The sequence below is a fragment of the Apus apus genome, chromosome 4 (assembly GCF_020740795.1).
Source record: "Apus apus isolate bApuApu2 chromosome 4, bApuApu2.pri.cur, whole genome shotgun sequence".
In the NCBI taxonomy this organism is placed as follows: domain Eukaryota; kingdom Metazoa; phylum Chordata; class Aves; order Apodiformes; family Apodidae; genus Apus; species Apus apus.
In genome coordinates this window covers 12,988,326-13,013,009 of record NC_067285.1, presented here as the reverse complement: position 1 = coordinate 13,013,009, position 24,684 = coordinate 12,988,326, and the positions used below count along the sequence as shown (strand labels likewise).

Genomic DNA, 24,684 nt, shown 5'->3' with positions numbered 1-24,684 from the left:
GCAGAGTGAAGAGCAACTGCAGCGTAGCATAAAGATGCATGAACTAGTTTTAAATCAGCCGGCTGTGGCAGCTCGGTGCCTGCTGTGTTAATTTACCCTTAGAGCAGTGGATAGGAGACACGCAGGGAGATGTGCATGTGGGCACGGGCATGTGCGATGCTGGAGATGGAGAGGAGGGAATGAGCAAAGTCTTGCACGACCCGCGGAGAGCAACCGAGGGACCAACCCTGGCTGCGGTGCCCTGTGCACCTCCCTGCACCACCCGCAGCATCCCCCTGCTTTTTGTAACGCTGGCCATTACCCATCAGCAGAGGTGATGAGCTGGAGGGCAGGAAGCGTTGTATCGGGGCTGAGCATGTAAGCCTCGCACAAGAGAGTTTACGGGGCTTCATGTTTTTATTATTACAGTCCGTGGCAAACCAGTCTGCATTTCAAGCACTTCTTTGCTATTAAGTAATTAATAATTAACCAGCAGAGGCCATTTGAAGACTCTGGTGCAGTGATGTCTGGTAATATTTTTTTTTTACTTCCCCCCCATTTTAATTTGTTCCAGGGCTTTGGCTAAGATACCAAACCGCTGGGTAGTAGAAGTTTCAAATGGTCAAAGTAGTTTGATTTCCTAAATGAGTTATTTTTTTAATTATTATTATTTCTTTCCTTCAGTGGAGTTGGCAGTGCCTCCTTTGTCCTTAGCGTTGCCGGGTACCGGTACCGCGGGGGGTTTCGCCCGGCCCGCAGCCTCGTCCCGCAGCACCCGGGGCCGGCAGCATCGCGCCTGGATCCTTCACCCGCTGCCATCCGCACAGCGGGGCCGTGTGTGCGGGGGGCGAGGGGTAGGGGGGACACACGCTGCCTCGGTGGAACGCCGGCGGCTAAGTCAGGAAGCCGCGGAGTCTCCTCCTTCTTATGTAAATAAAGATGACAGCTCGGCGCGGGGGTGGGTGGAGGCTGCGGGGCCGCCGGCTCCCGCCTGGGCCGGGGGCTGCGGGCGCCGAGCGGGGCCGGGCGAGCCCCGTCGGGCTGCACCGACATGGGGGGGCAGGTGACCAGGAGCCTGCTCTACGGTAAGGACCGAGCCCGCCGCCCCCGCCGCTGCCGGGGGGAGCAGGGAGCGGATGGGAAAGGTGAGGCGGGGGGAGCGGGCTCAGCCCGGCTGCTGCTCCCGGAGCATCCCGCTCCCGGAGAGGAGCTGGCCGGGGAGGGAGCGCAGGCTGGGGCTGTGCTCGCCTCGCTGTGTTGCCGGGGTGAAGGGCAAATACCTGCCCGTTTAGCACTGCCGGCGTGCAGAGAGGTGTCAGGGGGGGAAAGAAAGTAACTGTGTGTGTGTGTGTACGTGCTGCCTGACAGCTCCCACCGGGGCAACATCAGCTCAGCGGTGTTCCTAGGAGGCAGCTTAGCAAGCTCTCGAAACTGTCTCCTAGTTCTTCCTTTCCGCCAGCAGTTTCTTCTTAATGTAAATTCTGGTTTATTTAATTTTAAATGGATGCGGTTTGGGATGAACCTTGGTTTGAATGGGGAGGTTTCAGAGGACGCTGAAGCCGCTCAGCGCAGCCCGCTGCCTGCCTGTGCTGGGTAATGTAAAGCGGGGGAGAGAGGCGGCTGGAAAGGCAGTGGAATATCCCGCACAGGCCAGAGTTTTAATCTATAGACAACGTGCGATATTAGCCGTGTCCCCGTCTGCACGAATCTCGGGGCATAAACGTTGCTTGCCTATGGCTCTGAAATGTTCTGTTTAACTTTGGACGTAGTAACTGTGCTGTGTGCTCAGTGTGGTATGCGCGTATTTTCGGTGAGACTTCCTTGTTACAATAGTAAGTATGGGTAAGAAAGATGAAGGTAAAGCATCGCATGGGCTTGGAGTATCTTGCATCCTTTTTGTGGACAGAGGTGCACGGGGTATATACACTCAGGCTGTGAATATTCATGTTACAGTCATGATTCTTCTCGTATTTTCCACAAAGTACGTTAGGTTAAGGAACAAATGGTCATAGTAAGTAGATTACCTTCTCCCTAAAGGTATTTATCAAGAATGTCTGAATAGATACTTTTATTTGTTTGTGTTATGGAGTTTTATCTGTGGTCTGACCCGGTTTCTTCTCTAATCTCATGATATACATGCTAGGTAACAGAATAAGAGTATTGTCAGGTCACTTAAAAGAAAGAACTCTGGCTATTGCCTTCTGATTGTAAGTGCCTTTTCCTCTCTGAAGCATTATTTGAATGAATTTGAAAAAAACCACAACCCAATCAAACAACCAAAAACCAAACAAAACCAAAAAACAACATAAACCCACAACTGGCTGGGAAAGAATAATAGCTCTCTATATGTTTCCTGTGTGTGGCAGGGACTTGGCATTCCTGCTGGGGCTTTCTCCTGCCTGCAGCCCGCAGCGAGCTGCACGCTAATCCTGCATCTTCTGCCTTTCAGCGATTCTTCTCCAGCAAGCATGGGTCTCTTCACATTTTTATTTTGTGAGGAGAGGGAAACTTAATGAGGAGATGTGCGTAATTAACTCAAATTTCCCTGTTCATTCAGAGGGGCTACAGGCTGTGCTTTATTCAGAGGTGATGCACTGCTGTGTGTAGCACAGCAATGCTTAAAAATATAAAGGGACATGCATTATATATATATATATATATATATAAAAAGTCATGCAACAAAGCACATTTAACAGAAATAGGCTGCATCTGCACTTGTGGTTTGTCTGTGGATACCATTCTTCCAGTTCCATCTTTCTGTTGAATATTTCTGTTTCAGATGTGTCTCAGAATAGCTGGGGAAAGAGAACTGGAACCTTATCCATTTCTCTGAACGAGAATTGAAAATGAATGTAATTAATGATACTGAAAGAAGTTGTATTGAAAGCCCTAGGTGCTGATAACCTTTGTTTTCAGAAAGCACAGGTAAAGCATAAATTCATGTGACCTCTCTGTGTTTCAAGGATGGACTAGGCTTTTCACAAACACCGAAGTAATTTAACCATGCTGAAAATTAGCTCAGATGGGGAGATACTGCATGGGCTGGCTACTTATGGCTCTGCTGGGCTGGCCCTGGGGAGGCAGCCAGTTTTCCTGAGAAGTGTGCCCAGGGCAATGTGCTGAGTCCCTGCCTCCTCCAGGGCCCTCCCTGACCTTGGCAGAGTTGGAAAAGTAAATTGAGATAAAAGCTTCTGAAGTGGATCACGAGGGAGGCACCCTTTCAAAAAAGTGTAAGATCAGGGTAGCAGTCTTTAAAAGCTCTGGGTGCCCTCGCATAAGGATAGAGATTTGTGGTAGTTAAGTGCAGCCATATACAGGCTGTCATGATGAGGAACATCTTGCATTGTTTTACTCTCTTTCACCCACAAATCTGCTTTCAAGCAGCGAACTAAGGCTATGCAGCATTCCTGTGGGACAGAGGAGTTTCAGCATCCTTTTGCATGGTGAAAGCCATGGGTGGGCCAGGTGTGGTGCTTGGGGATGCGTGGTTGGTGGTAATGCTGGATGCCCCTGAACCCGTGTGAAAATGCTGCTTTCCAGTTGATATGGTGGCAGTGCAGGAGAACCATGCTAGTCTTTCCTAATGATGGTGTTGGTTAGTGCTGAATGGGCCCTGAGTCACCTGAAGGAAAGCTTTCCACCTGATAAAAATAAGGAAAAAATAATGTTTGAACTGAGGGCACTGAAGCATTAGTTGCCAGAGCTTCCCAGGAGAAACCCACCTCTGACTTGTTTCCTTGCTAACAAACAAGCCTCGGTGGGCTTGTTCTGTGAAAGCCAGCACCTTTACTTTTGAAAGGAGATGTCTGATGGCTTGATGTGTTGCGACATGGGAGCTTGTCACTCTTCTCTGTGAAATGACATGCATTGCCCAGGCACCCTCATGCAGTCTCTATCTATGTCCCTGCACTTGTCACTGTGATTGCCTCTGCTCCTCTTCCGTGTTCCCTTTCCCACCACCATCCAAGTCCCTGGGATGCTTTCCAGAGCATTCTGTGCAAACACAAGACAAGTCAATATAGGAAGTTTGAAGGTAACACAACCTGAATGTACAGGATCTAAACTTGCTATTTTAAAAGTAATATCTATACATGTGGTGTTTAGTTAAAAAATATTTTAAACAGGAAGTATTAATTTAGTTGTTTGTGGTTCATCTGAGGCTAGTTTCTTCAAGAATGACTGTGTATTATGGTATTCCTATAACAGGCAGAGTTTGCTAAATATTTATATAAAACTAGTTGCTAGCTAAACATGCTTGAAACATGTATATGCCATGATACATGTGCTCTTGTCATGCATTTGATTCAACTGTCACCTGCTGCAGTAGTTTTTAATTCCTCCTTAGGGCAATGAGTGAGATGCTATTTGTGGAAGAGCCTATTCTTAATTTTAGGGAACCAAATCCAGGAGTTTCTGTCTGAGAAGAAAAGACACCTGAGCATTTTCAATTTCTCTCGCACTCAGAACCAAACTAACAGAAAGTGATGGTTTAGCCAGGGAAGCTGCTGCACAGTGCTGGGAGAGGGATTCAGTGTATGTAGATGTGCAGAGGTTAGTGATTAACATATTCACATCTCTTTAGAGGGCTTTTTGCCAGATAGAGTGTACACAGTGGATTAATTCATTTGCAGGGGATATGTGTGTCTGCATACCTGCATATTTGCTAGACAACCTTCCCTCCTGCAAGTTATAATTACCAGTAAGTCCCTCATTGCAGGGATTCATTTTATTTTTGCTTTAATTACTCACATGTCAGAGGCATTCACCAGTGTTCTGTGGTGGAATAATTTTTACAGGGAGCAGCACAACGCTATCTTGTGCCACATTTTCCAAACTGTAATTGTATGACATCGATGTAATTGCAAAGAAGTCCCTAGTGAGATTGCATTGGCTTTTTAGCCTGGGAAGCAGTACTGATTGACAGATGTGATTTGCAGTTTGAACGGCTGAGTTTTTAAGCTGCTTGCAGATCATGCTCTGTAAGTTGTGACTATAACATTAATATTAATAATGGCTCATATGTCTTTGTGTGGTGTATATGGAGGCCCATGTAAATATGCACGGCCAGGTTTTCCCCTTATCACATAGACATAGGCCTGGTGAGCAATGCAGCCACAGTTACGTGGTTGTGCCACAAAAAGGGAGAAGGAAGCAGGAGTTACGCTTTGGGTGGCTGTCTGTATTAATTTCCCATTTCATCAGGATTGTATTTGCCACAGACCTTCCTGCACCTGGCTGGTCATTTCTTCCTGCGCAAAAGAGGTGTGAAGCGCTGGCATTGTCCTTCCTCTGTGTTTTGTTTTCCCAGAGAACAATTTCTGGGTCTTGCTCACATGTATTGACAGGAGGAACAGGATGTTTGGGTGCAATGTGGAAGCCCTCAGTCCTGGCAAGAACTGCTGAGCTGCTGCTGTAGGGCTCTGGGGAACAGCAGAGGGTGGAGGCCATTTCCCTAGTGTAAAATAGCTACTGTATGCACCTTCATTTATTCTTACTTTACACAATAGAGCTCTATTTTTAGCTTTGTTTTAATTCCTTGTAGTGAATGGTATATCTATATGCAAGTGCTGAAATCAGCCACAAGCTTTGTTTCTCACTGTATATTCATTGCTTATGCTGCAGTAACTGTTCCAAGTAGCACATTTCGCCCTTGCAGTTAATATCACTGAACAGAATTGTACTCCAGTGCACACAGCTGCACACACCTTCAAATGTAATAATTTCCAACATCTTACACCTAATTAAAATGCAAATATCCCAGATGAAGTAAGAAGCAACAGTAGTGAAAAAAATGAAGACCTGACAACATTTATCTCATGTCAGTGAGATTGTTTTGCAAATTAGTATGACATTGTATTCTTATAATATCTAAGTTATTGTCTAGTTTTTGGGATAACTTCTCATTTGATGGAATGACTGGTGCAGAGATCAGCCTCACTGAAAAAAAATAGGGGGCTGAGAAGAGTCTTTTTGTAAGCTCGCTTTGCTTTCAGCAGGGTTGGTATATAACCCTGAGAACTAATGAATATGTGTGTGTACGAAAAATTAATCCTGCTCAGGGTTGGATTAACTGGTGCAGAAGACCCCGGGCAGGGTGCCAAAGCAGTGCTGGCATTTACTAAAAGTGGGGCTCCCAGAGATTATTTTGGTTCATGCCTCTGACATGTGGGTCACCTGCCAATGTCCAAAGGTGGCTGATAGTAAAGCGTATTGACCTCTGTGTATAAAGGTTTTATACTTGAAAACTGTTCTATTTATTGTGAAAGGCAAATGAGCTTTTCACTAGTTGTGGCAGTATTTGACTGTAGGGTCTTGCTACAAGTGGTGAGAGCAAAGAGCATGCCCGTTCTCATTTTGTCCTTTGCTTTCATGACATTTTCCTATTAGGTTTTTTTGTGTCGACTTGGTGATGTGTTCTGGTGAGACACAGGGACTGAATGTTGTTTGTCAGATTTTGTTGTCTCTTCTTTGACCGAGTCTCTCCCTCCTCAATGTGGAAGTGTTTTTACCTCTGATCCTTCTTCACCTCTTCCTTACTTAATTCTTGTTTTCTTAAGAATTACGGGTGAAATGTTTAGCTGTCATTCAGTCAATTTAGAGGTAGCAGGTGTCTCCTCAGGAAGGTTTTTTAGGATCCCCTGGCATGTCCTAGGGAATCATTAGCATGCTTAATCAAAACAAGTACTCCTGTAGCCAGAAGATTTGTATTGTTAATGGAATAAAATAAACTTTAAAACCAAATACAATTGCTGACATGTAGCAGGAATGCAGAAGAGGTGGTCTCTAGACATATAATCTTAAAATGGATGGGCCTGCTTTGTTTTTATTAAGGAATTTTGCATTAATGATATCCATATATGCAGAGGGTTGCATTGAGATCAATCTAAAAAAAAGGAGTAATCCTAAAGCAAAGGGAGTTTCATGGAAAGTGAAAGCAAAACAAATAATTGATCCCGATTGATTGCCCTCAGGAATTGGCAGGGGTTACTGACAGGACAGCAGAGTACCAAACTGGAGGTCAGGAGATATCCTGTCTCCTGGGGGCTAAATAAGAGTGTGACTGCCAGCCACAAGCCTTGCAGTACTAGTGCCCACGGTCAGAGCATATGCTGCAGCCCTGCACGTCACTGGACTTTGCCCTAGGGTTGATCCCCGTTAGCGTCATTGTCTGCTCGTTTTTCTCCCTGTCTGTCCCCCTCTAAATCACAGTGGTTTTATTTGAAAACATATTTATCTGAGTGAAGCTTGTCCAAAATAAGTCAGAGTTGCTTTTTCTATAGCTCTTGAGGAGTTATTCTCACCAATATTTCTGTTCCTTGACTCTGTCCTTGATTGTCTTTTGAAGGGATGCTGTAATTCATTGGCATTGAAAATAACATTCAGGCTAACTGCAGTTGATGGAGCTAGGAAGGGGAGTCCTTTGGTTTATCTGAGTATTACTATGGGTCTGACAGCACAGCAAAGGGAGTAAGTGGGTTCAGAGAGAGCCATGATAATTGATCGGATGCATGAACATATTATTTCTATTAGAAATATTGATAGCACTTCTATTTTAGCGAAAAAGGGAAAAGAGTAAAAATGGGGATTTTATAAAAGCAATATACATTCATGAGCATGATGCAGAAGGTAAACAGTGTGCTTCTGGTTGCCTCTCCCCCAACAGCCAGTGTCAGCAGAAGTCTGGAGTTCTCTCCTTTGAGTTAAAATCACTTTTTAAAGGGAAGCCTTTGCAATAAAGTAAGGCCCGTTGCAATGAAAACCAGCTCCTTTTTGTGGCTCAGCTTACATCTTTTTCTGCCTTTACAGTAAATGCACCCTCATAAAGAGGGGAAGCATGTGAGGCTGAGTAATGCTAAGGACTCATGGTCTGAATTTGCCCCGTCACGTTGTACCCAAATAGAGCAGTTCTGCACAGGGGCTGTGTGAGGTTGGTCCTTGTGGGTGACCTGGCCAGACAGGCTGGTTTAACCCCAAGGGCTCAAGAAGTTATTCACAGGAGGCTTTGTTGATGAATTCTGGAGTACAGAAAAGGACCCAACACGTGATCCAGGGAGGATAGATGTGCGGTGGCCTCTCTGTAAAGGGTCTGGATAGCAGGGACTGTTCCCATCTTTGGAGAGAAATCCTTATGGATCCAAGCACACTGAGCCCTAATAAGAAAGTGCCCGGAACTGACTTGCAGGTGGCTTTGCTGTTTGAGTCTTTCTGCAGCTAAAGCCTTTGGGTGGCTTGCTGTGCTGTCATGAAAATTTCTCTGGCTGACACTGCCATATTTTCCCTGTGACAGACCTTTCTCTGCAGCCACGTGGCACTGTGTGGATACCACAGTGGAAATTTTTGGCCGATAGACTTGTCAGTTAAAGGAGGACTTTCTGTGAGGTACCAGGGCAGGACTGAAAATGTGTTTTTCAAGAACAGTGAGACTTGTGGCCTGGCTTAAGCAAAGCTCAGGCATCCAGGCTGCAACCACAAAAGCAGTGCCCATTGAACCAGGAGGTGGTGTGAAGGAAATGTGCCTGTGTTCAAGTTGCATCTTGGCAGGTCTGAAGGTTGTTTCTTTGACTCAGACTCCTGCAAGAGCCTATTCTTCTGCTGTTCCCTGCGGTGCTTCCTAGCAACCGAGACCTTTGCTTGCTTTATAAAGTTCAAGTGATCCTCAGGGTACTGCAAGTCCCAAACGTGTGTTATCAGCCACGGGGAAGCTGCATAGCTTCAATGAGGGTGGATGGGTTTGAGCCTGGGAGGGCTCTCCAGCCTGAGATGAGGTTTCCACCTGCGATGCTGCCCACTGCCTGCAAACCCAGGCGGGGAGCTGAGCCATAAACCACACCATGGCACACGTAAAAGACGTTTTAATTTCAGTCTCTTCTGGAAGCACCACATGGAAAAGAAAAATGTGATCAGTATCAAAAGAAATGTTTATGTTTCTAGGAGCAGAGACCTTCCAAATAATTAACACCACTTGGCAAACTGCGGTTTAAAACGCCAGCAGTGAAAGCGCCGCAGTTCAGCGGGCGTTGCTGGCAGCCCTGGCGCAGACGCGATGGGGCGTGTGGGTTGGTTGCTGCTTTCAAGTAAAGAAGATTTCCGGTAAACATCTTTTGCTGAAGGAAAATGTCTCCACGATTTTCCTTTTTCTTGTTTGGAGAAGCTAAACGTTGGAAAACTGGCCAAATGGCAACGTGGTGGCAAGGGTGTTGGGGATATGGTTTTGGAATGAAGTAAATCCTGGATTTCAGTTTCTGCTGCACAGATTGGGCTTTTGGTTAGAAGAAAGACAGGAAGAAATGTTTCATTGGCTTTGGGTTTTGGGAGGAGGAGAGAGAGGGGAAAGGGCTTTTGGGGGGAGATTTTTGGAAGCTTCAACTCCAGCTCTGATCTCTAATATTCACTGACTCAACTAAAAGTACTTTAAATAAAACTTTACTTTTCTCTAGGGCTGTTGGGAGACTGACTGGAGACGGAAAAATGTTAATAATTAGTATTTTTTCAAAGATGAAAAAATAGCAGCTTGCAAAGAGACTGAGATTTAGGAAAAAGTTAAAAGAAAAAAGTCTCTCTGGAAGAAGGAAATATGTGGGTCCCTACAATATGCTGAAGCATCCAAGATCAAAATTACTTCTGTCTTTGCACACCAAATAGAATCAGATTATTAAATATAAAATAGAGCCTTAAGGATCTAATTCCTTTTACAAAGGCATTATTGATGCTGTGAATTTCATGCAACTTGCAAAAGGAAAATTGCTCAATTTATTTCCTGGTTATCCCAAAGTAGTTCAATGTCACCCTCTGATTTTTCATCTTCAAAGGGAAAGAACCCATCTCTCGTTCTGCCTTCTTGTTTTCTGATTCTGAGTGAAGCTCTGTATTTATAGGGAATGCAAGTTCAGGAATCCTGATGGGTGCTGGTCCAGTCTCATATGGAGCTGGTGCTGCAGCATGGTAGAAGTACTCTTAATCTCTTTGTCCATCAGTGGCTTTGCAAAATTGACTGAAGAGATCTTAATCTAGTGGCATGGCTGTGACAAAGACAAGATGTCTCCTTTCTCTCCATCCCAAGGCTCTATTGCTTGCGCAAGGGAAGTTGTCTCTGTATCTCATTGCTTGGATTTTAGATGGTTACTGACTGTAACATGATTTTACTCTCCTTCACCTATGCTATTCTGTGCATGGCTTCTAGCAGTCAGGCTTAGGGATGCAGTGGAAAATTTTGTACCGTGTTAGAAATTAATTCCTGAAATGGAGATGCAGTGATTACAGCTCCCTGTATCTTTTGTAGGCAGATGTGCAATGGCAGTTATCATAAAAAGGATAAAATATTCAGGCTATCTGTTTCCATGGTAGAAAGGATAAAATGCAGGGAAATAATCTTCAAATGTTCTACAAAAAGGTTTGAAAAAGTGCTAAAGTCATTCAGGGTGTTTGCAAGAGATGGCTGCTATTCTTATAGTGCTTTTCACCAGAGATCTGGTAACCTCAGTCATTTTACTAGAAGGTGTTTTTATTCCATTATTTGTAAAGTGACTACTTGAGCTCTCTTTACCCGCCTGTGTGTTATCCCACAGTTTCAGAGACCTTTCTGCTACCCTCATGCAGCAAAGCTGCTTGCTGGGATCTCCAGGTCCTGCCTCATCCCAAGCTGATTGCAGTTCCAGACTGACCAGTGTACAGTCAATTGCTTGAAGGAGAATGAGTAGTTCTTTAGCATGTGATAAGTGGAATCTTTTGAGATTCATTGGCTATATATGTGACAATACACACTTCCCATCTTCTCTTAATCCTGTGATTTGGGAACTCTGTGCTTGAACCCTCGTGGGCAGACTTTATCCATTTTATCTTTAGTGTGTTTCAGAAGCAGTAGTTTTATGACACATATGTTCCTGGTACTGCTGGCTCAGTTGATGTGAGAGAAGATTGTGTGTAGTATTGTGTGGGTGACTGTAATAAAGTGTGAACAGGGGCAAGTTACCTTAAATAACTGAAGTACTCCAGAGAAGTGACTTTTCAGTGCACCGTCAAGAGGGGAAAAAAATAAAGATCAATAGTAGCTTTGGATTTGTGCAAATTCACTTTGATGAGAAATATTTTGTGGTTTTGCTCTGTGTACTGTATTTACAGCAGTTTGTTCAGATTATGCAGTGAGATCTGCTTTTGGGTGCAGAAAACTAATCAGGGAAATGCTTCATGGCCCAGAGGTCTGGATTTGCAGACTCCAGTTCAACAGCTGCATCTCTGTGTGCTGGCAGGAAGGAGCATCTGTCAGGGATGCAGTGTGGTTCTTATTTAATTATAATTTAGAGCTATGGCTTAGAGAAACAGGTGCAATTATATACTAAAAAAACCCAAACAACCCACTGGTCTTTGTTATCAGAAGAAATGCCCCTTAGTTGGACAAAGGCTAAAGGTTTTTTCACACTTAATTGCTCCTTGCTCTTCTGAAATAGTGTAGATGTCTTTCCACCAAGAGAATAAAGCCTCCTGAGGCCCCCAGGCTTGTTTCCTATTAGCACATGATCTTCAAGGCAGTCACATCATGAGTGTGGCTGCACCAGTAACAATGCTCTGGATCTCATGACAGCACATTTCTTCCTCTTTCCACTCTTATCAATACTCCAACATGCAAAAGTGCCCTTTTGCATGAGTTTTAAAACAGTGTTTTGTTCCTATTCCAAGCTGGCTTGCTATTCTAACACCTCTCTTCCTTTAGCTGTTTAGAAATACATTCATCTTTTATCTTTATGACATTTCTCCCAGGTCACCTGCTCTGTGTTACCCAACTTTAGTAAATGGTGACTGTACATCTGAGTTGGGAAAGGTCATGTGAGTAACTTTGCAGGATATAAAATTCATGAAGACTTATTCATTGGAAAGTTTTCTTCTACATAGCTTGCACACATTGATGTTAACACAATTTCCAAGCAGTCGGGGGCAAAGCTTCCTTGGCACCCTCTTACAAGAAGTATTGGAGTAGCCTCATCTACAAAATGACTTCTGAGGTTGACTCCATTACCCAAGTCATAAGAAAATAACCATGAAACTTTATGGGAGTTCTGTGAGGGCTTGTAATGAAATAGCTTTGAGCTACGGGTTGTACGTGTATTTTTGCCTAAGCAAATCAGAGGACTGTGTTGTTATGGTTACAGAAAAGGTGTGGTGTCACCCTCCGCTGTCCTCTGGTGCAGATTGCATTGGCCATGTGTATTGAACAGCACATGGCCTGAGAGATTCATTCAAATCACTGAGCTTTGGCTAAAACATACTATTACTTACACAGTTATCAGTTATCTTCCTCTACTCCCATTTATTTGCTGTTTCTTTTCTTACATGGAGACTGCAAACAGTTTGGGGCAAGACCTGTCTCTTCTTTCTTTGTGAGATTCAGTGTGAGGGGGTGTCTAGCAGGTAGGATCACTTTTAAAGAAATAAAAGATCTCTAAGTGCTCCTGTCCTATGCAGTAAGGATTCAACACCCTTGGCTGTTTGTTGCACCCTGTTTGTTGTTAGTGGCTAACTTGTTGCAGCAGGTGCTGAGGAAAACAAGCTTCAGTATGGGCTATTCCAGCAGCTATTTATAGGAAAATGTTAAGTAATCATGGGTCTGGCATGGGAATTACTAGGAACAATGATGGAATAGTATTCATGCTTTTTCTTTGAAATAAGTGCAAGGGATGCTGTTTATCTCTGTTGAAACAAACTGTAACTTTATGCCCTGACTGGATGTTGAAGTTTGATGTTTTAATTCAATGGTCCAGGTTCCGATGCTGATCTCCAAAAGAAACAGGGCTAATTACTGGTAGAGGGTATTTAAAGTGGTGCAAGCGATGTGCTGCAGAGCCAGACAAAAGCTGGGGAGTCAGTAATTTAGATTCCACTTCTGACTATGGTACAGAAAGTGCAGATTGATGAAGGATCAAGGAATGCATGTGTGGATGGCCAAATTCTTGTGTAAAGGGAGAAATATTGCCCTTACTCCTGTTTTTGCCTCAGCAGTACTTAAATTATTTGCCTGGAGAAAAATAATTATTTAATTGTGTAGTGATTAACACTTCTAGTGCTATTGGAGACTTCTCTGGACAAAAGTTCTTGGTTCTAATTTCTATTTGTGCAGCAAGAAGGTGTTGGAGAGCAGGGCTTGTGCCTTGCACTGGGCTAGCAGCTTTAGTCCTGTGCTCTCGTGCCAGCTTTGCCAGGTTGGCTGGAGGTTTAGCAGCTTGATGGGGGGAGTCAGGCATGGAGCTGCTGTGCTTTAATCTCAGCAATGCCTCTGAAAAAAACCCGTTGTAGAAATATATTACAGATTAACTACTAGGTGCTGCTAAAATAAATCCATCTCATTATAACCTCATGAGATTGAGGAGCTTTGGTTTCAGAAGAGGGGTGATGGTTTTGTGTGGGATATTATTTTTTGTTTTTAAAAAATATATTATTCATATTATTTAATTATTATTTTTATTATTTTTTTATTAGAATATTCAAAGCATGTCTGTGAAGGAAGTGGAACACTTGAAAGAGGGAAGTGGCTGAGGAACTAATACTTGTGGCAAAAGAGGCAGAGGAAGATGCTTTCGAGAGGAAGGGATGGTAAAACAAGCAAGAGAGGAAATTCCTGTGTTCTGTGAGGGAGAGGGGAAAGGAGGATTTTGAATAGAGAAACAGTGGAGGAGGAATTCAAGGAAAGTACCTGGCTCCTATGATCCTGTTTCACAAAGCAATGCACCCTGCAACCAAGTGACCCTCAGCAGATGTATGTTTAAAGTGCTTCCCTTCACAGTTACTTTTGGGCTTTATATTGAACAAACATTTGATATTTGGATAACTGGTACAGTTGGAAGTAATCTGGAGACTGTACTGACAGCAAAGCCACCAGTGCTGAAAAAGGGAATTCTCAATTGATCAGCAGTAAATTAAAGCAGATCAAAAAACACATAGCTAAGTTGTACTGGGTAAGAGTATCTACAGCTACCAGTCTGCTACCAGGCACCTGGAACCACTGAGGGAGGGAATGCCCTGCTTGGGCTCCAGAAAAATAGTCACAGCACCTCAGAGTTACTTGTTAAGCTTTAAATACAGATGGGGTGCAGAGCTGCTTCTGGCAGGCATGCTCTCAAGAGATCCTGCAAAGAACAACAGTGGGGAACTTCAGGACAAAGACTGTGAAACGAACATTTTTAAAAAGACTACACATGAAATGACCCAACTGTATAGTACCTTGAAGTGACTATAAATTGATGATTTATATTAGGAAAGAGGCACATTCCAAGTATGAATGTCATGTATGGCAGAAGAAAAACTGCTTCCTGAGACTCTTTAGAAATGGTATGACAGCTCAAATCTTCATGGTATGTGGTAGTGAATGACAAACGGAATCTACGCTGTCCAGCCGAGTAAGGGGAAGTAGAACAGGCTCTGGGATAAATATTCTGACCCATCCAGATGCTAAATTAAAGTGAGGGCATACACACATAAAATCTGCTTATAAAATAAAGAAGCAAAATGCACAAGAGGCAACAAAGTCACTGAAGATTTCACAACTGTGGTCCAAAGTTTTCAACAATATGTCTGATTTGAAAGGAATATTATGCCTTACAGGCTCTGTGTAAAGCAGGAGAACAAAAGAGCTGTGCTGGGTGTTCCTGTGCTGTGCAGAGAGGGGGATTTGGGAAGGCACAAGGTATGTGTGGATGCTGAGTCTCCAGCATGGCTGGGCCCAGGAGCTCTTGAGGAAAGAGCTCTTTGCTGTTTGCTGTGATCCAAGCTCACCCAGCATGTTGGTGTCTAAACTGTGACTTTGAGGAACTGATGGTATTTGAGGGTTAAATTGCTATAATCTCAGGGATATTTCAGTTTGTTCAACTCTGGAGTTTGCTGTGAGAGGAATGAAGCTTTCCCTGTCTTGGAGTGTTTTCCAGGCTCTTTCTAGAGGCATCCCCCTATCAGTCTTTGTTCTCTGCTCTGGATCTTTGAGTATGAGACCAGCAGCCCTACACCTTCCTCCAAATGCTGTCTCTGCAGAGATTATTCCCTCTTTTTGTCCTGTACTGGGCAGCCAGTGCTATTCAAAGGTCTACCGTTCATTTGCCTTATTCCAGAGGAACTATGCAGAGCCAAAATTCTTGGAGACAGCAAAGTAGGATTGTGCCTCCAGCCTGGGACTTTTGTCTTTCTCAGTGATAAGAGGTCTCTGATTAGGGAGCTGTGCTAAAGAAGACACTTAGGACAGTGGAGGTCAGAAACAACAGAAGATATTTTTTTTTTGTCACTGTGTTCTGCATCCCTGTGTAGTCTCACACACTGGGATGAACAGTAGAGCAGTGGGAGAGTGTTCTCCAGTTGATGATCCAGATGAGATTCTCTTTGTTACCCTCTTAAGACCGTATCTCTTTCCACTGGTGATAGAGTGAGTATAAAGAACAGCATCCTAATTTATCTCATTATATTGTAAATGTGCAGTGTGGGTAGCTTGCTGTGAGGCCAATTCAGCATCTTGAGTCCAGAGGCATATCTTTTATTTAACGCAGGTATGATTCAAAGCTAATTCAAGGGCTTGAATTATGGTCAACAGCTTCTTGAACTTGCGTTTTCTTTGGGTGGTTTTGTGGGTAGGTTATACCGTTTTCTATCATCTCTTGGGTTTTGGTTCTACAGGTCCATTTGCTTGTTTCTATCACTCTTATATTTGCTTTTTTCCTGCTCTCCCCCACCTTTCCTCCTTGTCCTGACAAATATATCAAGTTTAACACTGACAGGTTACTCTGCTTCTGGTGAACTCTCAATATTCAGACTTCCAAGCTATTACACCGTACATGGAAAATGTGCCCAGGATAGACTTTCCATTAAACTGTATTTAAATTGGAAGAGAATGCTGGCACATCTACAAGTATTCCAGAATTAGATCCCAAAATACTGAGGCTAGTTAATCTTTTGGAAGAACAAAAACTCTTACTGATTTATATTTAGCAGAGAGAATGCATTTTAAAAACACAGTCTATATGAGGCCCCTTGAAGAAAACATCTTTTACATTGATTTGTAGTGCATGGAAATATTACATGGCCATAAAATATTTGCAGTTGGGCCCTGCTTTTATGTAGCTACTTTTCTGCAGTGTGAACTGTCATGAACCCTCTGAGGGTGGCTGCTCTGCAGTCTGTGGACTGTGCAGTGAAACAGGGCTACTCTGGGCAACAGTTTAGCTGTTCCTCACAGCTGAGCCTGGGGGCAGGAGGGGCAGGGAGGGGCAGTGTGCTTTGAGCACTTGAGTGGCAACTCCAGGCTTGTGAGGATGAGGCTTTCTTCAAAACCAATGCAAGGTTTGTACTTGCACTGTACCTTGGAACGTGTCTAGCACAGGCATCTGCCTCTGGCAGGGGTAAGAGGACATGCTATCTGCGGAGAGGACATGTGGACCCACCATTTGGCTTCCTGGCAGACCCACAGCAGGAGCAGGTGAGAGCAGACCCTGAACTTGCCATCTCTGTGCTCTCATACAAGGTTAGAGAAGAGGAGTGGAAGTGCTGTTAGCCCTGATCTCAGCAGTACTTCTCTTAGTTAAATGTCTACTGCATCTTTTTAGGCTTAGTTTACATTATTATAAATTAGGAGGAACTCTGTAATGCTAATACAGGACTAAAATGTTCTTTGCATAGTTCTATACTAAGATGATGAGTAAATGGAATTATGGTAGGGGGGAGAGTCCATGGGGCTGTCCCAGGTTGATGGTTCCTGGAATAGGAGCTGGGACAGGTAACTGGTTCATTAATGCAGTGCAGTAGCTAAGAAAAGAGAACTTGTTTTACAAAGTATACATAATCTTCTGGCCAACAATGTGCCTTCTTGTCTTTGAGAAGATAAGGGTTATCAAGAGGAGGTAGAATGGAAAGTTTTGGGTTTTTTTCTTCCCTGTTCCACCGTCTGCAGCACGGATAGGTCAGCCATCACCTTGGGCAGGTTGTTCCTTCCCCTCCTGAAACATCAGATTTTAGCAAAGGAGAAGATTTTTAAACCACACGTCTGCAAGAGAAGGATAAACAGAATTTTAAAAACATCCCTAAATCTTGAACTGAACTGGACTTAATCTTGCTTTTTTTGTTATGAGACACAAATACATTTTTACTTCTCTCATTAGACCGCTGACAGACCTGACCTGATCATAGCACAAAACCACTCTAGATCAAGAAGATCTTGGATGCTTCCAGAGCACCATTTTTTACTTTTATCTTCTCATTTTCTACTCACAACATTTAACTTACGATGCCTTATTAATAATAATAATAAACAATTAGCAAGATGCAAAGAGAATAAGGTCAGAAATGCCTTCCTGCTCTCACAAATAAATAATTATAGGGCCCATGCAAGTTGCTTATGGTGTGGATCAGAGGAGCTGCTGGAAGATAGCGTGGGCAGAAGTGGCTGCTGCTGATGGAGGGATCTCAGTCTCCTTTCCATGGCCTTGGCTGGACCCTGGGGAATGCAGCTCCCAAGGCAATTCATGCTGCCCAGCATCTTTCCAGGGGGCTGCTCCCCCCCCTCTCCTTACACAGCAGAAGGGAGCATATGGCTGCTTACTTATGCTCTTGCTGTTCTTATGTGCTTAGTGGACTTATGGTCCACAGGGGCTCAGGGGGATTTGCATGGGGAGGGGGTTAGGAGGGACCTGCAAAGGGTGGGCTGCACTGTGGGAAGAGGAGCAGTGCTGGAGGTCTCGCAGCTGTCCTCCATGGCGTGTCACCTCGGTGACTGAATTACCGCAAACAACTGAGACACTGAGTAAACAGTGCTTAATTAGAGACCAGGGGAAGGTTAATGATTACACAGCATCATTACTGAAGTTGTTAAGTTTAAAAATTAATTTATAAGGGGAAGGGGTTTCTTTAAGACAGTCTTGTGTGCATATATATATATATGTTAAAAAATATAGAAATATATTTTCACACACCTCTCTTCTGATAACATCTTTTCTTCACAAAAAAAGACATAATCAGCCACTTTCATGGTGTTTAGTATTTTTAAGTGCTAGCAGTGCTGTCATCTGGATTGTTCCTCCTGGAGATGGTGCGCATGAGGGTTTGCCTCCCCAGCTCAGTCCTGCCTGCTGTCTTCTTTTCCTCCCTCTCCTGCGTTTTGTGGGTCTTCCTCATCTTCCTTCCCACATCTGGTCAAGGGTCCTCTAGGCTCTGCTGAGGAGCATCTCCTTATCACTCTCTGGGTAATTTCAACCACAAGCATTAGTTCAGCCATATCCTTCCTACAACCAATTAACAGACTTACCTCTCCTCTGCAGTACTTAAATCTCTTTTGGCCACCCTACATTTTTGCTCTGAGTTTGGTTTTTTGTTTTGTTTTGTTTTTCAAGTAAATATTGCAAACAACTCAGGCTGAAGAGAACTGAAGCAGAGCTCTTATTCTCCTGTCACTCCTCAGCTCTTCTACCTTCTTTTTTCAACCTTTATAAAACTTGCCACCCTCCTGGCTCTTACAAATTCTCATAGCCTCAGCATGGTCTTCAAGCAAGCCTTTGTAAAGACTCATATCTGAGTTGTACCCAGGAACTTGTACGTTGAGGGGTTCAGCTGATGTTGCTGAAAAAGCCCCACAGCCTGGCACTGCTGCAGAGGTTGTTGTCTCCGCATGGGGAGTGACTGTAGAAGAGGACACATCTCTGCTCCTCAGCTACTGCCCTGCACGCGGTGGAGGGCAAATGCACATCCCAGCTGAGCAGAGAGGCAGAGGAAACCATGGTCTCCTAAATCTCTTAAATCAGCTCAAACACATCAGTGAGTCTTGCACATTCTGCCTGCATCTGTTTCATCTTCAGATTACAGCCTTTCTTTTCCTTTCTGCAAGCCTCAGTCTTCTCTCCTCTGCCATTGACAAAGTCTTGCCACACTTGTATTTATTCCAGATTTCTCCTTTTGTACCTGTTTTCCTGCTGTTTGTCCTTCCTGACACTTTTTGCCTCTCTTTTTTACTAGTTTTATTTTTCTCTATGAAATTTAAAAATCAGCTTCTTCACTTGGAAGACTCCTCACAAACTAAGCACTTCCCTATCCCCCATCAGTCAGGTCTGAAAGATGGATCCATTGTGGATCGTCTTGCAATCAACTCCAGCCCCTATTGCCCACCTTTGATACTGGGGAGCCTTCTCACAAAAATCTGTAAAATCATCCTAGTTGTCTTTCAGATCTATTACTTTAAACAGAACTTTGCTTTTTGGCCTAAAAAAAATTAAGTCCATCTCCAAACTCCATCCTGAGTGGTGTTATCTCCTTTCATGTGCATGTGGTCTGGCTGCACCTGCCTCTTGTCTTGTAGTTTGCAATTTAAATGGAAAATCTTACACTATGTGCAAACCTACTCTTTTGATACATCTCATCACTGCTAAAATAGCACAGATGAAAATAAGTTATGTTTTAGCTTTGACTTGTTTTGGAGTCTTGGATGGGAGTGCTAGATCTGACCTCCTGGCTCAGATCCACCTTGTAGATATGTCCCTAATTCGTAAAGTTTAACCCAAGATGCTCCATAATTTCAGATGTTCTGGATTTAATGCTCCAGCCCCAATACCTGCAAAGCTATATTCTTGTCTTTGTGGAAGAGCAAAGCTTTGTTTCCTGGTCATCTTGTAATGCCAAGTTGAGTAGTTCACCGAGGTGAAAGCAATCTGATAGGTATCATCCTAACAAGCACAGGGAGAGTTGGATATAAACCAGAGATACATGATTACTTATTCCTACAAGAACAGCAAGTGTGTTTTTAAAGGCAGTGGAGAAACCCTTGTTTTTAATTTGCATTAATTTATGGTTCCCTCTCTTCTGTGCACATGCTCTGGGTCTGGCTGCATGTGACAAAACGAGGTTTGCAACCCCTTTTCAGTTTCCACTGGTGTTAAGCTCATATTTATTTTTAGTAAACTGTACCTTGAAGTGTGCTTTTTAGAATCTGTTTACAAAGCCTGCCACAGCAAATTAATTGTGGTTTTTCTTCTGTTAAACTGTATTAGCACATGTGAAGATTCAGTGTAACTAGTTACACTATTTCACTGCCATAATAGGAACACCTCAAAAATCAGTAAAGCTTATGAGCATTCACCTCGTAGTTGTTTTTTCTCCCTGTGTTGCTTGTAATCATCCAGTTTGGGAAGGCTGTGCAGGTGCTCTTTCAGGGACACGTCTGACACCCAGACCTTTCCTCTCTAACCACCCAGGTGGACAGGGTTTTGTCATTCCCCCTGTCTGTCAGTCCCTGGGCTCTGTTTTGAAGTCTTCTTTTCTCTTTCTTTCAATTCTAAATGCCACTTATTTCACATGCTCATAGAAGTTTGTCTTAAATACCTTGGTTTTCAGTCTGAAATTAATTTTGACAGTATTCTGAGAAGTGCCTATCAAGATTTTTTCAACTGGAAAAATGTATTTTTAAAAAATTAAATCCAGTCATGTATTGTAGCATTTAAGAAATACCAAGCCTTTAAGATTATGCTTGCAAAGCATGAATGCTTCTGGTGAAAACCCCTAACAGGCTTTGGGATGCATTTTGCTGAGCTGAGAACATCCAGGGCTGCCTTTTATGTAGTGTGGGGAGGTTGCCCAGGCCTTGAGATCCAGGAGACCAGGGACACAGGGAGCGAGAAGTGTGCCAATATTCTGCAATGTTATTTGGGGCAATATTCTGCTTTCTCAAATAGGGCTCTGAAAAGGATGCGGTTAGGAGTTGGACACCTGAAGACAGGGTGGTTCATGTTGTGGTTCGTGTAATGTATCCTTCACCTTGGCTTACTAAAGGTTGCAGAAGGTCTGTCCCATGTGCTTGTGGCTCAGGGGAGCAAGTGTTATGTTGCCACTTCTGCTGCTGTCTTGGCAGGGCTCATGCTATTACTGGCAGGCTGTGTTCTGGGTTCACATGCAGTACTGAATGAAATGGTTCAAGCAGCACCTATTGTGGGGCATGAATTGAAGTCCATCCAATCTTTAAAACCATAAGAATGAGCAGATGCTGTTCTTTATGACCCCCAACATGAAGCCTAGAAAACTGTATGGGGTTCCCTGGTGCTTCTCTAGACTCACAGCCCTTATATGCAGAGGCTGTTTTCAGACAGGCCATGATTTTTCTCTTGTGACTTATGTCACAAGATGCCAGTTTGCATAGTCTTGGCAAGGAGATACAGCTCCTGCTTGTCAGGGGAAAGTTGTGTTAAGTTGTAGAATGAGAAATGTGTTGTGACCTTGAACATGCTCTCAGATTTTGGCCTTCTTTTAAATACATATTTGCACTTTTTATTTCAAGCAGTTACTTCACTTTGCCTTTGTAGGTGACTGATAAGTCAGGTTGTGGGAGAGGAGTCTGGGGCAGACTCAGTTAAGGGAGTCTTGCATGTTTGCTGTGAAGTCAGGGGGACTTTTGCTTATTTTGCCAACTGAAACTCAGGGTTTGTGAGTTTGATTCAGTTCTTTCACATAAGGAAAAAAAAGATTGGTAGCTACTGCAAGGGCTCCAGCTATATTGTACTAGTATTGCTGGTAGCAAAGGCTAGGGATGTCAAAATATGTTATAGTTTAAACAAAGGAATGGGAGAAGGCTGGAGTCCAGGTCAAGTCCAATATGAAGACAAATTTCAGTAGATTATTTATTTTCTTTTTAGCCAGCCAAGTAAGAACAGTGATGTGTCTCACCAGCTTGTGTTTCTAAAGTGTCCCTTCCCTTGTTTAAATCCAGTCTTAAGTGCTTGTATTGCCATCTGAAGTTGCCTGGTGTCTCCTCCTTTTGCAGTGGCCATGCTGCCCTGAAAAGTGAGCAAAGGCCTTTGTATTTGGCCCATTGGTTTGTGACTTCTCCAAGCCTTTGTAATGTGCAAAACCCTATTATTAAATAGTTGCACTTTAACAAAATTAAGACTTTTTCAAGCCCTTAACTGAGTGTGTTCATCATGTAGGAGTCATTGCTGTGTAAGAGCATCTGGGAGTGAGAAGGGGGTTTCCTCCCCATTGGCATTATCCACCTGTGGATATTAGAGGAGCTGGGAGGAGAGGGTGGGTGCACTGCCTGGGTCAGCACTGTGCCCAAAGGGAAGAGGTCCAGCTTGTGAGAGCGGCTGCATCCTGACCATCCCCATGTCAAGCTGGCCCTTCCATGCAGTCTGTTTGTCCTGAAGGTTTATCTCTCCTTCTCCTCCACCTGCTTGCTCAGGTGAACCCTTACTTTTCTTGGTGCTCTGCACCTTATTTCTCCTCCTCCATGAGTGAGGAATAGGAGAAAGCAGATGACTTATATTCCACATGATTTTTAGCATCAAATAACTCCCAGTTGGTTAATCTCTCCCTTAAAGCCTTTTTAACATCCTGTTTGCCTGGCCTTGCTGCTCTGTGCCAAAGGGATAGCACTGTTGCTGGAAGGAAGAAAAATCAGTGAGGAGATGAGAGGAGAAGGCTGGAGTGACTGATGCTTAGCTTGAATTAAAATGTTCTCATGAGAAACCAGGATTTTAAATTCTGATGTGCCATTACAACTTCATGTAGCTACAAGCTAAAACTACCCCAAAGGCTACAAGGAAAAGGGTCCAGGCTTTCTATTGCAAAGCCAGGAATTGTATTAGAGGGGTAAGCCTTATTTGACAGTAGCTATATAAAGACATAACTTTCAGCAATTAATTTGCACGAATAAAGTATATAATTAGTTTTTGTAGCTTATGTGTTTGGGGAATAGATTTTCTAACCATACTGTTTAGTCATGCATCTTCACAGCACAAAATGGCATGTTGTGAAGGTCATATTTGCTTTTGTTGCATCCCTGAGTCTATAATGAAATAATCCTTTATTCTGTTGATAGTCTGTTTCCAAATCTACAAGTATCTACTCCCCAACATATGTGCATAATGTAGTGTGTATGTGCATGCAAGGAAAAGGAAGCAGATGACTTGTGTTCAGGATAATAATTGTTTCGTGCTTGAACTGCTGCAGGCTCCCTGCTGAAAAGGAACTCACGCATCCATTCATTCATGAACAAAGCTGCTGTCGTGACTGTGCTGATCATGCATTGCCTCTTTGTGTAGGGCCTTGGTTAGAGAAAGATGTAATCTCCTCCTTCCTTCATAGCCTTTCTCCCTCTTTGCTTTCCTCACCATAATCACAGCGTGATGATCGATGCCTTCATGACAAACGGGATCTCAGCTGAGATTCCTATTGGCGGAGAAGAGAGGAGAATGGATGGTGGTTGGGTCCAGAATCCAGGCTGGGTTATTGCTGAGTGGTGCTTGAATATAAATTAGCAACCTTTGTGTCTGAGCTGGAGCTTAGGGTGGATGGGACACAAGGAGGCAAGGTTTGATGGGGTTGCTGTTGCAAAGGAGGAGTGAGAGAGATGGTCAAGTTGTGTGGAAGTCCTCTGGAAGTGGAAGATTTCCCTAAAGGGGACAGCTTTGATACAGAAACTTCACACATGCTTCGCTCCAGTTTTGGAACCAATTCTTGCCTTCTCTGCTGATGGTGTGGCCTCAAAATGGCCTCTGATTTCAGTGCTGAGCTGCATGCTCCATGTTTTGCTCTGTATTATCAGACTGTCCAGAGGGAGAGCCTTTGGAATCCTTGTGACCTTTTGTTGTTCAGGATCTATAGTTCTCCTCTGAAGTACTTCTGATTTTTTTGTCATGGAAATATTTTTTACTTAATACTCACAGCAGATTTGAAACCCTTTTTCCTGTGTTCTGCTTTCAGATTCCATAGGTGGGTCATTTTCGGCGTCCTCCCACCGATGCCACCACAAGCAGAAGCACTGTCTCCCCATCCCACAGTGTGGAGCTCTGTCCATCAGCCCTCTGCTTTTCCATCCCCACACAAAAGGATCCCAGATCATCATGGACACGACGCAGAAGGCAGTGAAGCGCCAGGCTAGCTTCTGCAATGCCATTACCTTCAGCAACAGGCCCATTGTTATTTATGAACAAGTCAGGCTTAAGGTGAGTGAATTATATCTTCCTTTATTGCCATGGGAGCTGCTCTGAATCAATGTTGGGGTGTACCAGACTTTGGTTCTTGCACTAGATCTTTAGCCCATCCTTGAAAAGCAGAGTAGTCAGATTTTGCCCTTAAAGATCTATGATCTTCGCTGGTACTTCTGCTTCAGTCATTATAGTTCTTGGAGCTATCAGTACAGACTGATGTAGAAACTGAGGAAAAAGGGAAATCCATGCTCCAAAAGAGCTTATCTGGGTGTTAGACAAGGAGCAAGAGATTAAGTTGAGATTGCTTGGAAAACAGCAAGAAAAAAAGGGCTGTATTGGTTAGCCTCAAAGGCAGCCAGCTCAATATCTCTCTAGTCAAGGTGTCTTGTAGGCTTTGCACGCAGGTTGAGGGAGCATGAGGAGTTAGTTAATGCATTCAGCTCCCCACCAAGCCTTTTTTCCCTGTAAACAAGGCACCACTGAACACTGGTCTCACGGAGGGTGGGAGTCAGCCTCTCCACAGCCAACAGATAAGACGTGAAAAGACAAAAAGGACCTGGAAGTGGAGATGCTTGTGTGCTTGGCAGGGAAGATCTAAGTGTTCTGCTGAAGGATGAAAGGAGCAGTCAGTGCGGTCACAGTTGCTGTCTAAGAAAAGGATCTTTCTGGTGGTCTGCTGACTGTTTTGTTGAATCAGTTGCCTGATAGCATTAAGGTCAGAGGGGAGAACAATGCAGTCATCACATTTTTCTCACTGGCAGAGACCAATTTCACTCCT

General features: G+C 43.7%; 1 protein-coding gene across 3 annotated transcripts in view; it reads left to right on the top strand.

The window, feature by feature from the left end:
• NEURL1 (neuralized E3 ubiquitin protein ligase 1) overlaps window positions 1-24,684 on the top strand; it is a 151,136-nt gene that overhangs the window by 66,159 nt on the left and 60,293 nt on the right. Inside the window, exons 1-2 of one of the 3 annotated variants that reach the window (XM_051616605.1) lie at window positions 470-509; window positions 23,680-23,921. In XM_051616605.1, the coding sequence (XP_051472565.1) occupies window positions 503-509; window positions 23,680-23,921 (249 nt within the window). In that variant the 5' untranslated portion in view covers window positions 470-502. Of the gene's footprint in view, window positions 1-469; window positions 510-995; window positions 1,065-23,679; window positions 23,922-24,684 lie in introns of those variants that run through there. The other 2 variants (XM_051616604.1, XM_051616603.1) reach the window with 2 other exon arrangements.